Raw genomic sequence first — 17,905 nt, forward strand, 5'->3', positions numbered from 1 at the left:
CAGAAGTGATTAGTGTTCTGTGCCAGAACCAGAAGACTTACCAGTTTGACACTTGACAGTGACATCAAAACACGGTTATGTTATGGTTGTAAAAATGTTATCTACGTAAACAATTTTATATTTTAGCCTGTTTATTTATTGTTTTTAATTTAAAATGGTTTTAAAGCGAACGAAAGGTTACCAAGACATAGACGAAAATAATGGATCTCTTCCAGCTACCAGTGCAAACACAGATACGACCCATATACCACAAGAAATTGAAATGGGCTCTGTTTCTGTTGTACCTGATGGTAAATTTTTATTAAATAACTTACAATTTGGGTCATTTACGTATTTATCTATAATAAAGTTTTACATACAATTTATCAAAAGTATATCATCGTTCAAATATAGTGTAGAAAATAGGTTTTATGGGGCTTTTTGCAAGTATATTTTGGCAAGATACCACTAAATTGTAAAATAAAATTATTGACTAAGTTGATAATTTGATCAAATAGTCGACCATTTCGTTATTGCTAGCTTTAAAATAGTATTAGCAAAGAATATAGACGCTATAAGCGTCTATATTCTTTGGTATTAGCTAAAGCAACAAGAAACATGTTGTGAGGAATTTGGGACAAATAGGCAAATAATGATTTAACTTGAACTGTTTTATAACTGTATAATCACTTGTACTTGCTGTAACATACTAATACAAATAGTGAATAATCCAAGAAAATGCAGCTAACAAAAAAAATGTAACAATCAGTGTCATGAATATTCCAAATGATATATATGTAAAAATAAGCAAACAAAAGAGCAAGACATAGAAATCATCAAAGGTTTAACACAGATAGTTTCAAGAATTTTTGTCAGTTGTAACTTACTTTTATATACAACAACTTTCTAATAAAATATAAATGTAAACTTTAAGGTTAAGATTTATCAGTTACTTTTGTATAATACATAATAATAACTATGTATTTTAGATACTTTTACTGTGACACAAGCTGTGAATGCCTTAGGATTTGGTTGGTTTCAAGTGAAACTGTCTTTATGGACTGGGCTATGCTGGATGGCTGATAGTATGGAGATGACTATACTTTCAATTCTTTCACCTGCTCTACATTGTGATTGGCAGATATCCAGGTAATATATATGACCACAATCCCTGTTAGTTTTCAGTAGGCTAAGGTAGTATAAGAAAATAGTGCTACTTTACATTAAAATATATTAGCTATGTTCAAATTTTCCATAATCTTGTGTTATATTAATATGTATTTATGTGTGGGAGTCCTATAGATTATGGCCACATCCAGCAGGGATCAATGAAATTAGTAACACAATTTGCAAGGTCCCATCTCCCCAATCACCTTACTAAACTATAGTATAATGCTTTAACCCCTTTGTGCCAGACCGTCATATGGCAAGTCACACTTATATATGTATTCATGCACTTACCAAGTGGATTGGTGTGTTGACCATTATTGCTTAAAATACAGTATTACACTACTTCTAATTAAAGGTAATGTAACAATAACATTAATTTTAGAAATAAAACTATTTGTATTAAATAATATATTATTGTACATAGTATGTGAGCTAAATTAAATTTTATCTATAAAATACATTTTAAATGAAAATTATTCAAAAATTATACGAATTTGGTAACAATAAAATAAGGTGGTTTCCCCACCTCTAGATTTGAATAAGAACATTCAGATCGAACAAAAACACCTTAAGTATAATGAAGTTTATAATAAATGCAAACTCATGATGCACCTGTGTGCATCACTGTACATAGTGAACAGCCAAGCATGATGCACACAGGTGCATCACTGTATGGAAGGGGTTAACGCAATTATCCCAAAAATCCTGTAATGATCACAAACCCCATCATCTTTATTGTTTTATTCCTACTGTGTTTGATACAGTAACTATATCAATAAGATAATCTAAAAAGTATATAAAAATGCCCTTATTTGGTTCTAACTAGGGAGCTAAGTATGAGCCATACAATATATTTACACACTGGAAGCTGTACTGAAAAGTTTTCTGAAAATTTTCTACTTTTACCACTTTTATTCACACATAATGCCAAGTATTTTAAGAAATACTAAAAATTTACTGCACATAAGATAAATGCTGTTTACCATTGAATAACTTTTATTTTTGGTTATTTCACTCCTGACAAATAACTCTGCAAAAATATCCAAAAGTATGTAAACTTTTTTTAAATTCTAGTAAGTCAAAATTGTTGTCTTTTTAAGTTATGTATATAATTTGTGTGGAAATGTAAAACAAAATTTCAGGTATCAGCAAGCTTTAACTACTACTGTGGTATTTTTGGGAATGATGTTATCATCAACATTTTGGGGAAACTTAAGTGATAGATATGGCAGAAAACATGTGAGTACATTGCTAGTTGAATTTTTGGTGTCTGCTTTCTTCATTTGTCACAATAATAGAATTATTAATTTCTATGCCTAATATGTAGTAGGAAGAGTGATATAAGAGACTGGCTAATTTGCTGACAATATGTAAACAATAATAAAAATTAACCACAGGCATTAACCTTTTGTGGATTCCTACCTGTTATTCCAGGTAGGAATAATTGTAAAGATATCCACAAAAGTATGATTTTAACCAAAGTAAAAGTAGTTTAATTAACAGTTTGTATTTGTTTATAAAACTATTTTTCTTTTGTCATTCGTGTGGGTGGAAAGAACCTAGTACATCTCATGCAGTTATAGGTGATATTTACACCAAAATTATACTTGGTACAAAAAAAAATATTCTTCCTTCTTTTTATGTAGACATGACTGTCTGTTTTTCAATGTGCCTCCAGTAAGTTGTCATTCCATCGTTTACATGATCAGTAAGAAGACCCCTTTTGGGGAACCGGCTCTTTACTCTTCTATTTCTTACCAACTCCTTGATGTTGTCCACCTTGCATCTACGTTGTACACTGCCTGCCGAGCATAAAATTAGGGTCACCCCCTAATTTTATTTATTTTAGAAATTATTATTCTGTTTTAACTATTTTCAGTTTCATAGTTTACCAATGGATTGCTTGAAAAAAATTGTTGCTGTTTCAATAAGCGTTTGAGATCAAAAGGGCGGGCCCCTTACCCTATTTCCTATAAACCGTTATCAGCATAATTTTTGTTTCCGTGGTTTTAACGTCAATTGTAAATTATTTGTGTAGTGTTGTTTCTGTCACTGTATTGCAATGATCATAAGATCTGTTGTAACGGCGTTAGAAGATCGCCTTGATCAGCACGACACTGCGAGAAACGTTGGTTTAAGTCTCTCGAGTGTGCAACGAGTATGGCGACGGTACGAAGAGACCGATCTGCTTACTCGAAGACCTGGTTCACGTCAAGGTAGAATTACAACTGCTAGATATGACCGTTTTGTCGTTTCTAGTGTTTGAGAAACTGAACGGTCACGGCAGTTTCCCTTCGAAAAAAATCTGCAAGAAGTGAGAAATGTAATCCTAAGTCAATGGATAGTTAGGTGACTTCATTCCCCGCTGGTTTATCTTCTCTCCTCTTCTGAACACCGAATTCCCAGCTTGAATTTGCACGAGAACACTTGGCTTGGAAAATACACAATTGGAGTCATGTATTGTTTTCCAATGAATCGAAATTCTGTCTTACAGGCTCAGACAAACGCATGTGTTGCCGAGCAACTTCCATTTGGTGGAAGGTCAATTATGGCATGGGGAGGAATATCATTTGACGCTCGCACAGAGTTAGTCTTTATCGAGAATGGGACATTGACTACACGTAGGTCTCCCTCACACAGGTTATAGAAGACCATGTTTTACCGTTTATGGACATTCTTTGACACGACGCAAAATTTATGCATGATAATCCTCGCCCCACACTGCTCTGATAGTTACTGAGGTTCTTGACCAGGTTTAAATCATACGATTTATTTGACCTGCTCGCAATCCAGATATCAATCCCATAGAACATGTTTGGGATGATATGAAGAGACATTTACAAAGTCATTTGCCGGCCCCCAGAAATTCAAGAGAGCTTCGCGACCTATTGGTGCAGGAATGGAACAATCTTCTGCGGAATGTGATCCAAAATCTGATTCAAAGCATGCCTCGTCGCTTGCAAGCTGGTATCACTGATAGGGGAGGGAATATTCGCTACTGAAGTTCTTACAATTTCTTTTATTTCTACAAAAAGTAAATCAAATTAAAATTGTCCCTTTTCAAAATTTAGTAAATCAAAGGAAAATTGTCAATTTTCATTACTTTCAATACATTTTGAAGGATAAACAAATTGTTTTCTTTACCTGGCTAGAATTATTTTATTAACTGATGCTTTAAATATATTAGTTGTTGTGTAGAAATTTATTAATAATAATTTCCCCAAAAACCCTGGTTTTTTGGAGAAATTAACATGTTAAATTTTCTGGCGGTTATATTAAATTGGTGTAGCATAGGTTGTAAATCATCTTCACTCTGAGAGAGTAGTATTGCGTGGTCTCCGTAGCAGATTATTTTAAGTTGTTTTTCTCCCATTAGGCATCCTTTTTTAGTTCTTACTTTTTTTATTATTTCTTCCATAATCAGATTGAGCAACAGAGGACTCAGGGAATCCCCCTGTCTTATCCCATTGCCAGCTTCAATAGGGTCAGTTAGTTCTTCTTCTTCTTTTACTTTTAATGTGTTGTTGTGGTAATTCGATCGTTTTGATTATTCCTAGACGTATCTCTCTTGCGTACAATAAGTGGATAACGTCCTTTAATTTGACCCAATCAAAGGTCCACAAAACATTGATATGCCGGTTTATTGTTGTATATTCTCTTGCACTTGTCTCATTATAAATGTAGCTTTGGTGCATGATCTTCCCGACCTAGTTGTTCTTAACCTAGTGTTATAATTTCATTCAATTTATTTGTTATTACTTTGGTTGTTAATTTTAATGTTGTGTTTAACAAATTGATTCCTCTGTTATTTTCTGGATCCGATTCGTCTCCCTTTTTGAAGAGAAGTATTAGGATGCTTGATTTCCATTCTTGAGAAATTCTGTTTTGTTCTATTATTTTTTGGATTAGTTTTAATAGTGGTTTGGTCAGATCTGGTCCTCCGTAATTTAGGAGTTCGTTCGGTACTCTGTCCTCTCCTGGTGATTTTTTATTTTTTAATTCCTTAATGCTGTCTTTGTCTCTTTCTCCTCAATATTTAGTTTTTCGTTTGTCGTCACCTCTGGTGTTGGTGGTTCATTATCGTCAACTTTCAAATAGGGATCGAAAGTAGTCTGCCCATGTTTCCTTCTGAATTTGTTTCGTTTTTATTAGTTCGTTCATCTCTTTTCTTTGTCCTCTGATGATTCTCCATATTTCTTTTTGTGTTCCGTAGAAGTTGCGTTCTATCTAAAGTATTCGTTTCATTTCTGATTCGTTTATAGTGGTTGTATGCCTGTTGTGTTTGTTGTGTTCTATATTGTAAAAAGGATTTCTTCTTTTCTTTACATTTTGTCTTCATTTCCTCTCTAAACCATGTGGTTTTCTCTTTTGATATGCTAGTGTTCGTTACTTTCTTTCTCCAAGTGGTTGTGTTGCTGAGTTAATTATGTTATTTTTGAGTTTTCCCAGCTGTCCTCGATGTTATCGTTTTCTAATGTTTCATTCCCTATTCCGTATTTAATCCTTAGACTCTGATTTTTATTTCTGTTGGCGCCGCTCTCTTGGTTATGAAGTATTTCATGATGTTTCTTATTTTACATAATACTAGGCTATGGTCGCTACCTACATCTGCTGAGTTGAGTCATCTTATCAATTATTTTTGTTGGATGTATACCTCTGTTGGTTATAACATAATCTATCATAGATCTTTGTCCACGGTTGTTATTGAATGTATATTTGTGTTGATCTTTGTGACAAAAAAATGTGTTGTTTATTCTAAGTTCGTTATGCGTGTAGAAGTTTATCATCAGTCCTCCATTTTCGTTTTTAAAATTCTTATTATGTTTTAGCTTAATTCTGGGTTAAAATCCTCCAATATAATCATCTTCCCCCTGACTTGAACTACTACTTGTTGTAATTCGTCATAAAACTTTTTCCTTATTATTTGAGGCTTGCTATTTTCTGGGCCGTATACTCCGATGATGTAAAAAAATGGATTGGACATTTATTATACCATCATTCTTGAACATCATCATTAGCTGTTTTGAGTCCACAGCCGAACATAGGTTTCTCGTAAATAATTTTATTCCATCCGATCTTAAGCACCCTGAATCCAGTTGTGCTGGATGCGCTTGATGTCGTATGACCACCTTGTTAAAGGACGTCCTCGATTTACGATAAGCATCGTGTCTAGGTCTCCATTCTAAAATTTTCTTGGTCCATCTTCTATCTCTGACTCTGGCAACATGTTCTGCCCAGTTCCATTTCAGCGTTGTAATTCTTGCGTCCGTAACACCAGTTTTTCTCCGAACTATTTGATTTGAAACTGTCTCTGAGGGATATATTCAACATTGACTTCTCCATTGTTCTCTGTGCCACTTGTATCTTATTGATTATTTTCTGGTAAGGGTCAATGTTTCTACTCTATACGTTAGACCTGGAAGTACACATTGATCAAAGACCTTTCTTTTCAAGCACATGGGAATATCTGATCTGCAGAGTTCATTCAGTTTTCCGTAAGCTGCCCATATTAGTCCTAGTCTCCTGTTTAACTCTGTTGTTTGATTGTCTCTTCCTAATTTAATCTCGTGACCCAGATACTTATAGGTATAAATTTGCGTGTTATTAGTTAAAATGTTTTTGGCCAGTACAATGTTGGTCATGTTTTGTGTCTTTGTGAATTAAATTAATTTTAAGGCCAACTCGTGTACAATATCTCTGAAGGTCTTAAAGAAGTTGACAGGCATGAGCTACCCGGTCTGTAATAAGGACTTTGTCGTCTGTAAACCTTAAGTTGTTCAGACACTCCCCCTTTATGTTGACTCCAATATTTTCCCAATTATTGTTTCTCATTATCCAAGGGAAATGTGTTTCTGTCTCCATAATACATTCTCACTATGGCTATCACTATTATATATATATTATAAGAGTTGTGTACCTATAATCAATACTGCATGGAGCTATCTTGTAACCGTTTCAAAAGATTTAAAAGAAAATCATTATAAATTTCGATTATTTTTTTTTTAAATAAAACTACTAACCCCATCTATTTGTCAAGTACCTACCTGTAGCCGACTCAAGGATTCTTCTGTAATTCCCAAATATATCCGGTAGATGAGCCTATTCATCAACTTGTCACTCACGCCCAGAATCAGGCGCCATGATAGCGCTTCGCTTTTTCTGTTAAGACCGTCCAACTAAGACGTGTTTCCAAAGTGGGTCTCATTTAGAGGTAAGCTGAGAAATCCTTTTCTTGTCCATATTTCAGATAGATATTTATTTTTTTAGACCCTTATTGGAGAGGCTATAATGCTGACTTATTTCTAAGACTTATCGCAAGATAGTATTGGTATGGAGTTATTCCAGATCATGGCCCCGTAGCGGTATCTTTTTATGGAATACCTAACCCCTCTTATCTAGGATGGTGGTGGATTAATATCGGGTGTAGCCGAATCAATGGTTTATTTGGTGACTGATTAAATAAGAAAAGAAACAGAGCAGATTAAGGTTGTACCAATTTTTATTATACCTATTTTCAAGACAACGGAAATGATTATGAACTCAAAAAGAAATGAAAATATAGTGAAGTGTTCTAAATTTATTTAAAGGTTTATTTTCTTCAATATTCCGAGTTGATAAATAACTATATTATTTTCAATGTAAACAAATTTCGAAATTTGGGGTTAATATATATATACATTCATTTTCTTTATAACTAATTCTTAATTTAATACGATACAAAGATTTTTTTTGTTTATAATGTTAACATAAAATAATATTTTGGTATCCCTTTGGGATGACGTAACTTTTAATGTTTTCTTTTTGTTCAATACTAAGAAATAATTAAGAATAGTTTTCTTGTAAACTTTCAATAAATCTTAATTTTTTTTTTGCTCTTCCCCTTCGAGGATAAACCAGGGGTGGCGTCCAATAATAAATTATAATTTCGTATTATCTAATTGTGCTTGAATTTAAGATACGATATAGTTTCTATATGTTTAAGAAAACCCCGCCCAATTCTCTTCGACAGTGAGCGATTCTGGCTTGTATATATTATTGTAATACGCAGTGATACAAACTGGCGCCCAACGTGGTGCATGTTTTAGATTTGCTCTATTTGTACCTTCGTTACAAAAATGGCGCTCGCCAGTGGGGCCCTTTTGAGACTTTTGAATATTCCTGCATCTTCAGAATTTTTTAGACTTTTATCCCTTTTCCCGAAGCCAGATATCTTTTTCAATATTATTAGTTGTTTTGTACCCCCCTGTATATGTAGTTAATTAAGTCTGTATGTTTTAAACCATTTTTTAAGTTATATTGTGTATTTGTTTTATGCAATTTTTCGTTACATCAAGTTCCTATCCCAAAGTTAAACTGCTACAATTTTCATTTTCACTTTAATATTGTCTTTGAAGAATTCCGTTGAAATATTTTCGTCTATTTTTCGAGATCCAAATAATACGTATTTGGAATGTTTAAAGTGCGTATTTTTCTTAGATAATCTAAGGCATTTTTATGGTCCTATTTTGAATGAATAATCGTCTGTTTTTTCCCGGACTCATCTAAAGTAAACATTTCATAAGGAGAAATAAATTTTGTTTACGTTCATGAAGTAAGTAATATATTTCGTTTTTCTTTTTTTAGTGTTTAGATTGATTGAAACCTTGAATTTATTCGGGCTAATATGTCTCAACAATTTGTATAGTCCTCAATTCTTTCTCTTTGCTGTTCAGTCTTATTTGTTGATAGAACCATAATAATTATATTCCTCAATGTGTTTATTTTAAATAAACGAAATGGCTCTTAGCGTTTGTTATTTGAAAAATCAATTAAGCGAATTCTATTTATGGTTTAATTTGCAGCAAACAGCTGGGAATTATATCTATATACAGGCTGTCCCGACCTACCTAATTTTAAAATGTGTTATCTGGATTTTTGCAGACTACTTACGCGAAATATTTTTTTGCGAGGATATGAAGTTGAGCTCTTTAACTTAGGATGTTTTTAATATGTTTAGTCTGTCATCTGTTAAATTTTCTTTTTAATTTGTCTTTCGTTTATTTTAAAAATTTATTTTTTCATTGTTTTTGACTTTTTCGTACTTTGAAAAGAAAACTTTATTTCCTGAAAAGGAAAATGCTTTCTATATTTTACAGTGCATGGTTCTTTTGTTTTGCAAGTATAAGGAAGTAATGATATGACTTCGTTTCTCTCTGCCTAAGGCGTCTTTGTTGAGAATATAGAGCGGAAATATTGTTATTTTCCTTCTGTTATGTTAATTTTATGTCTTTGTGTGGTCAGATGTAGTAGAAGTATGTTTTTGGTACTGGAACTTATTTTTATTTTGTGGATTTACCTTTTTCTTTTCTCGAGATGTCCTGTAGGACGTACAGGCATGTGACCTGTATTATTGTATCTTGAGTTATTTGTGTTGATGTCAGACTACTGGTATATCCAGCAGCTTTCTTCTTTTTGTCGTTGACATTCTTGTGGTCTTCTAGTACAGTTTACTAGACCACATATTATATCTTTTTGCTTTGAGACTTTTGGCTAAGGCTCAAAAGCTTTCATTTATTATCTTGTGTTCATGATATGGTACAAGTGAAGGTTGAAGTAGTTTGCTGTTGTCTATTGTGACTATTTGTATAAACAGAGGTGAAACAACCCGCTGCCGACTATTGTGAATTTATCTTTTATCTTTATGTCGACGTTAAGACCACGTTTGTTTAACAATTGAAATAGTTCTGGTACTACCGTTAAATGACCCACTGAGAATTAAAAGTTTATATTATTTTGAGTTCTGCTAAAGAATGGTAAACATTTCTTTGTGATTTGTATGACGACCATATTGGATTCAATTAGGTGTCACTGTTAGGTGTGTGTTTTACTGTTCAAATTTTTTTATCGTTGTGGTGTGTTACATCCAACATCATGATTTTTTATTATTGACGATGGACTGTAATATTTTTCTATTTCTTTGGAAGATTGTAATGATTCTTCCGTTCCTTTTAAGTCTTATCGTAAGTTTTTGTTTTGTGGAAGACCCTTACGATTTTTTTTTGTTTCTTTTGGAAACAACAGTTTGAAACTGAACTGTTTAGCGATTGTGGCTTGTATGCCATATACCCATTTTCTTTTCTCTTCTCCAAGATTGTGTATTAACGGTTTGGATTTATTTTCTTCTTGTGTCCTTTTGGAAGTTTCCTTGCTTGGAAATTTTCTGCTGTGATCAATCCCAGAGGATATTCTTATGGAACTATTGGCCATCCTGTCTTTCTTCTTTTGCGTTAGTTCAATTTTCAACCAGTCAGTGTTTCGTCGGATAATTCAGATTTGTCTGAAACCGAATAAATCGGTTTTCTTAAATTTTTAATACCTTTCTTCTAAAATGTTCAGTCCATTCTTAATTTTTAATTTTTTAGTTGATTCCCTTTACGCCTTTGCGTACTTAATCTTTGCTACCTTCTTCAGCGACTATTCAATCCCTCCGTGGCCCGTGTACAGGAAGAGTTGCGCTAACGCGAACTTTATCCTGGAGAGGATTCGTTTCCTTTCCAAATTTTTTTGGCGTGGGGTCAGTACAGCACTCATATCCTAGTACTTAGTACATTGAATACCACTTTGCTTCGGCAAATCTGTCCCTTCAGGAAGTTGACATGTTTCAATTTTTTTTTGAGCTGTCTCGACAACCCTTGTTTTATGTCGGTGGTGTTGACTATTAGTCAGGGAGCATCCTGCTATAGTCAAGTGGATTAGTGGACCTATCCCTATTCCAATTAATAATTTTGTGTATCTCAGATGTTGTCGCAAAGAGACGAGCCTCTGGAAGTAGTGTAGGAGACTCCGCACGTCGATCTCCAGAGCAACTCAGTTTGGCTCGCACCCCAGTTCGTTGAACTGTTTTACTTTTTATTATTATAATATTGATCATTTATTGTGTTCAATATGTCTATATATATATATATATATATATATATATATATATATATATATATATATATATATATGTATATATGTCGTATTTCTTTTCGACATAAATTTTATTTTTATCTTATCTTATTCTACTTCGGTATTATTCTCTCTCTAGTTTGTATTGATCGAGATCTTGAGTTTGTGCTACCCCGACCAAGAACCTATATTGATTTTAAGGGTGTTTGCAAAATTTAATCTCATTTTATTTTTAGAATGCCTTGGTAGAATGTGATATTTTTATGCTTATGTTAGTTTATATTACAATGAATTGTACATACCTTTAGTTGTCTTCAAGTGGATACAAAATTCAATTTATCTTATTTTACGGACTTATAAATCCAAGTAATTTTTTTGGTATCTATACCAAAGATATCAAGATTCCTCTGTCTAGTTACCAATGATAGTTCATTATAGTATCTGTTCATTTTGCCTAAGTTTTACTCTTAGTGTGCAGACTCTCCATCCAATAAGCCATTCATAATTGTATTTCAGTAATAAATTCAGTAAGAAACTTTTTTTAGTTCTCCAATACTTGTTTAGTTATGTAATCTAGAATTATTTAGACCCTACCCGAAGTTAACCCTACCCGAAGTTGACCTACCGATGTTGTCCCTATTATAAGCGGATGATACACGTTAGTTATCACAAATTCTAGTTGTCATACTAATAACTAAACATCAGCTTTTTTTTTGTTTCTAAATATAGATGTGTCTTACAGAATTCTAATGTCTACCTCTTCCAGTAAACTTATTAAGGCATGTCTTCGTAGAACTTTAATGTACCCAATTTTGAACTATTAGTAACTCTTTCCCTTTCTCTGCGTATTTCTAAAAGTGTCTATAATGACGCGCTGCGTTATTACCTTATGTTATTCGTGGATTAAGTCATAGATGAAAGACTCTATGCTTCCGAACAAACGATGACACATTTGTATTTTGTATCTTATGGCGTTAATGATACGATTGTATTATTATTCTTATGTTATTCGTGGATTAAGTCATAGATGAAAGACTCTACGCTTCCGAACAAACGATAACATTATTTTTTTTTTGTGTTTTATTGTGTTAGGTCTCATAACGACTACGCAGTAAATTATCTGTTTTGTATCTTGGTGACAACACTAGTATGTTTTGCTATATATTACTTATGAAATTTCAAATGGTAATATCTTAATTATATTATTTCGATTGAATGCGAGCATTTGGTCTCAAATAATGATTTGTAGATATGTTTTGTTTTATTCCGCTTTGTTCATGATATTGGTTATAGGTGAAATACCCTATGCATTTTGAGAGTGAGAATGCAATTATTTTTTTTTTGTTTACATTTTTATAGTTGAGTCATAAATATTCTATGCGTTCTGTTTCGCTTTGTTCTGAAATCTTTGAGTTGTTCCCACGTGAGTTGTGAAAGAAGGATTCTGTGAGTCCAGATTGTAGCTACATTTGTCCATTCTGTTTGTCTTACCTCTCCGTATATCTATTTCCACTTTTGAAAAGGTTAGTATGGTGTGCCACCATGCCTAGTCCGATTCCACGCTGGTACCCAGTTGAAATCGTGGGGAGGGCTGTGTAACCGTTTCAAAAGATTTAAAAGAAAATCATTATAAATTTCGATTATGTTTTTTTAAATAAAACTACTAACCCCATCTATTTGTCAAGTACCTACCTGTAGCCGACTCAAGGATTCTTCTGTAATTCCCAAATATATCCGGTAGATGAGCCTATTCATCAACTTGTCACTCACGCCCAGAATCAGGCGCCATGATAGCGCTTCGCTTTTTCTGTTAAGACCGTCCAACCGTTAAGACGTGTTTCCAAAGCGGGTCTCATTTAGAGGTAAGCTGAGAAATCCTTTTCTTGTCCATATTTCAGATAGATATTTATTTTTTTAGACCCTTATTGGAGAGGCTACAATGCTGACTTATTTCTAAGACTTGTCGCAAGATAGTATTGGTATGGAGTTATTCCAGATCATGGCCCCGTAGCGGTATCTTTTTATGGAATACCTAACCCCTCTTATCTAGGATGGTGGTGGATTAATATCGGGTGTAGCCGAATCAATAGTTTATTTGGTGACTGATTAAATAAGAAAAGAAACAGAGCAGATTAAGGTTGTACCAATTTTTATTATACCTATTTTCAAGACAACGGAAATGATTATGAACTCAAAAAGAAATGAAAATATAGTGAAGTGTTCTAAATTTATTTAAAGGTTTATGTTCTTCAATATTCCGAGTTGATAAATAACTATATTATTTTCAATGTAAACAAATTTCGAAATTTGGGGTTAATATACATATATATATATATATATATATATATATATATATATATATATATATATACATTCATTTTCTTTATAACTAATTCTTAATTTAATACGATACAAAGATTTTTTTTGTTTATAATGTTAACATAAAATAATATTTTGGTATCCCTTTGGGATGACGTAACTTTTAATGTTTTCTTTTTGTTCAATACTAAGAAATAATAAAGAATAGTTTTCTTGTAAACTTTCAATAAATCTTAATTTTTTTTTTGCTCTTCCCCTTCGAGAATAAACCAGGGGTGGCGTCCAATAATAAATTATAATTTCATATTATCTAATTGTGCGTGAATTTAAGATACGATATAGTTTCTATATGTTTAAGAAAACCCCGCCCCAAATTCTCTTCGACAGTGAGCGATTCTGGCTTGTATATATTATTGTAATACGCAGTGATACAATCTAATATTAATATCAATGGCTTGTTGTATTCTATAACTTTCTCTATCAAGGATTTTATTACTTGTAGGTGGTCATTCATTCCAAAGCCACTTCTAAATCCGGTTTGCTCTAGTGGTTGGTGAAAATCTAGGTTAGGTCCCAGTCTGTTAGTAATTATTCTCATAAAAAGCTTATATAAATGAGATAACAACGTTAACAACATAGATTTTTAAAAATGAATTGAATGAAGTTTAGTAAGCCTTAACATGTAGACCACTGAAGGTAGTGTAGTACACTGTCACATACACATTTGAACACTTTATGTACTTTGAGGACAAATAAATCAATTACTTGTGACAATACCTTCTCTATCAAGGATTGTATTACTTGTAGGTGGTCATTCAATCAAAAGTCACTTCTAAATGCGGCTTGTTCTAGTCGTTGGTGAAAATCTACCTTAGGTCCCAATCTGTTAGTAATTATTCTCATAAAGAGCTTATATAAATGAGATAACAAGGTTAACAACATAGATTTTTAAAATTGAATTGAATGCAGTTTAGTTAGCCTTAACATGTAGACCACTGAAGGTAGTGTAGCACACTGTCACATACACATATACATTTGAACACTTTATGTACTTTGAGGATAAATAAATCAATTACTTGTGACAATACTGTATTAAATGGAATATGATGGTGACTTCCTAAGGCGGAATAAATGGAGCTAATGGCATGAGCTAAAAGCAGGCTACTTCAACTTTTTAGTTCTTTATGAAAATGCACAACAATGAAGCTGTGTTAAATAGAGTAAATAACGTTCATGGGTTACTGAAAACTATTAAAATAAGACAAACTTTCTGATTTTAATGCAATTTTAACAAGCAGATGTGATTGATCAAAAACATTCGCGATTTGCCAAATAACTAGTTATGTTATCAGCAATGAATAGTAATAAGTCTCTTAGATTACTGATCCTGCTGCACTAGACTAATTGGTCTTTTATTCTTCTACGGCTTTACCTTCTACCTCTTTCTTTTCCTTCTTCTTTTAGTTTTATTTCGCTTGTTTTTGTTACTACATATTTTTATTTTTAGGCTTTGACCTTATGTGCTATACTCCTTTTTTATTACGGGTTGCTAAGTGCGGCAGCACCCAGTTTTATGTGGATTTTACTGTTACGAGGACTTGTTGGTTTTGCCATTGGCTGCACGCCCCAATCGTAAGTAAATTTTGGAAATTAATTGTTGTCTATGTTTATTTATCTTGATGCCTATCAATAACACATAATTTAAAGATGCATTGTCTCTTTTTCCCTCTCTCTCCACTCAACTCCAATTATTTTCTGAACCATACATAAAACTTTAACCTATACGATTTTGGATAACGACGATATCCGTACATTTTTTTTATAATGTTGTCACTCAAAATGCTTGACGAGTACCATTTTGCGAAATAATTAAAAATGCGATCATATGGCAAGTAATGTTGTATTTTAAAGCTCTGGGTTACTCAATGTGTTAATAGATTTTTTGAGCGATTCGTTTTAAAATGCTAATCAAAATTAAAATTCGTTTTAGACTAACCCGCTATTTTCAACTATTAGGTCACTAAAATATTTTAAATATAAAATTTATTATATTCCGTTTGAAAATCATTGAGAGCACAGTCGTAATATAAAATAGTTCAAAACAGAGACAAGAAGATATCAATTTTTCTTATTTAAGCAGTCCTATATAAAACTATTATTATCTACTGCTATAACAACTGTACTGTCATGCATTTCCAAATCGATTATAATCTAAATTTAAAGATGATTCAGAAAAAAGTGGATTCAGAGGGGTATAAGGCTTTAGGCGTGCACTTTATAAAGACTATATACTTTAAAAAGGGATGTTTTAATGATAAAATTTAAATTGTCGTAGTACTTATGGATTTTTAGATGGCCTACAACAAGGCCAATATGTATAAATCGTAATAAATACTATTTGACACGTTTTTTATGCATTTTATCCACTGTGCAGTGCGAACTCATTGCTTCTTGTTTTCTTAAGTTATATATCTCTCGTATATCTACTATTTGTGTTCGTTTTGTTTTGTAGTGTTACTTTGTATGCTGAATTTTTACCGACAAAGCAGAGAGCCAAATGTGTCGTGTTGCTTGATGTAAGTGACAAATTACGCGGTTTAGGGCTGTTTAGTTTCATTTGTTTTGTTGTAGTGTTTTTGGGCGTTAGGTGCATGCTTTGAAGTGGCTCTAGCGTTAATTATAATGCCCACGTTAGGCTGGCATTGGCTTCTAGCTTTGTCCACGGGGCCATTACTCGCCTTCGCGTTGATATGTCCAGTAAGTATGGTTTTGTTAATTTTTTGTATGTTTAATAAGCTAGAAATGTTAAATACAGCGTTTCTAGGTGTTTGATAGCACGTTAGTCTTGTAATATATTCAAAAATACGATTCTTACTAATTAAAAAAAATGTTTTAAACAATGTTTAGTAATTTGAAACATTATGGTTGATCTGCATCCCCAAAATACAAACTACACATTGAAAAAATTTGAGAAGGTATATGTGATAACTAGAAGTATTTTGACAAATTTTGAGAAAACTTCATGTTTTCGTTTTCGAAAAAACTCAAAAAAACTACTTTTTTTCCAAATATAAAGCGGGAAAACCAAACATACAATTTTGTTAATTTTCTTACAGCATAAAGATATAATCCTAAGAAATACTTTTGAACTTTTTGAATGTAGAGTTTTGCAACAATATAAAAAAATAATATGTTCCGGCTTATAATAAGGCTACCGGTAACAAACCGGACAAAATTTTAATAACAACATATATAAAACTGTAAAAGTGGAAAATATTTGCAATAAAACTCGATATATTTTTTATATGAAAAATCTCGATAAACAAGAATTATATCCTAAACTGCAGCCATCAAATTGTGTTGTAGAGAGATGGCTCCATCTGAAACATCGGTAATATTTATTATCGATAGATAACATTACTTTCGGCTTCGAAACGTCATGCTAACAGGGTTGCCTTATCAATTACTTTGTACAACACTTTGGCAGATTACAACAAAATTTAATAGGAATGTTATCGGTTTGAACGTTGAACTGGTCATGCTGAAACTTACAGAATAGTAGATACTATAACTTTTGTTTTGAAAGCAAGATGTCATAAAATTTACAATCTACAAGTAATATACTATCTATAAAAAACCTATTTAGTTTTTAAAAACCTACATATTTAGGCGTTTTTAGTTAATTATTTTAGTATTTATAAACAATAGTGTTCCTTGTATAACGTATTAGTGGTAATTTTATATTAGTATTAGCATTAGTTTTAGTGTTAGGATAATATGCCTTTTAAAAAGAATAATAGGAGAGGATTACATTTTTTTTTAAACGGTAAGGTTTATTCCTCACACTCCGTCTATTAGTTGATCTACCACGTAACCTATACAGGGTGTCCCGGAAAATAGTACGTTCCTTAACGATATGTGCAGATTGCAGCATTTAAAACAAAAAAGTCTTATAACATTTTTTTATGAAGTTAACCGTTTTCAAAAAAAAATTATTAATTTTAATCCATTTGATTATTGTTTGCGGAAAAGGAAATACAGCCGGCAACGTTGCGTTCCTTGTTATTCTTCGTTAATTACTGTAAATCAGCTATAATGATTCATCGATCGTTAGGCATAATATGTATTGATACTGATAACAGTGATAGAGAAAAAGCATGTATTTGTTTTTATTAAATATTTAATAATTAAAGTTTGAATACTGTTTTTACTTACATGGAAAATTATTATTACAATAAATGTTCGAAATGGCCACCATTTGCACAGATACACTTATTTCAGCAGCTTAAAAATTCGTTGTTGCAATTGAGCTTCTGTTTTAATTTCATCCTGGTTGTGGTATACTAATGATTTTAGATGTCCCCAAAAATAAAAGTCCATAACATTGCATTCTGGTGTTCTGGGTGGCCACAGAACGTGTCCATTTCTACCGATCCAACGACGAGGAAAAGTGATGTGGAAATCTTTAATATGTCTCGTAAAATGTGCTGGAGCCCCGTCATGAAGAATC

General features: G+C 32.5%; 1 protein-coding gene across 2 annotated transcripts in view; it reads left to right on the forward strand.

Annotated features, from left to right (window-relative positions):
* The first annotated feature begins 63 nt into the window (after positions 1 to 63).
* Positions 64 to 17,905, forward strand: part of LOC140441451 (synaptic vesicle 2-related protein) — a 61,252-nt gene continuing 43,410 nt past the window's right edge. Inside the window, exons 1-6 of one of the 2 annotated variants that reach the window (XM_072532186.1) lie at positions 64 to 290; positions 969 to 1,128; positions 2,292 to 2,388; positions 14,903 to 15,027; positions 15,908 to 15,971; positions 16,027 to 16,152. In XM_072532186.1, coding sequence (XP_072388287.1) covers positions 155 to 290; positions 969 to 1,128; positions 2,292 to 2,388; positions 14,903 to 15,027; positions 15,908 to 15,971; positions 16,027 to 16,152 — 708 coding nt within the window. In that variant the 5' untranslated portion in view covers positions 64 to 154. The remainder of the gene's footprint in view (positions 291 to 968; positions 1,129 to 2,291; positions 2,389 to 14,902; positions 15,028 to 15,907; positions 15,972 to 16,026; positions 16,153 to 17,905) is intronic. The other variant, XM_072532187.1, reaches the window with a different exon arrangement.

Source organism: Diabrotica undecimpunctata, chromosome 5 (assembly GCF_040954645.1).
Source record: "Diabrotica undecimpunctata isolate CICGRU chromosome 5, icDiaUnde3, whole genome shotgun sequence".
In the NCBI taxonomy this organism is placed as follows: Eukaryota; Metazoa; Arthropoda; class Insecta; order Coleoptera; family Chrysomelidae; genus Diabrotica; species Diabrotica undecimpunctata.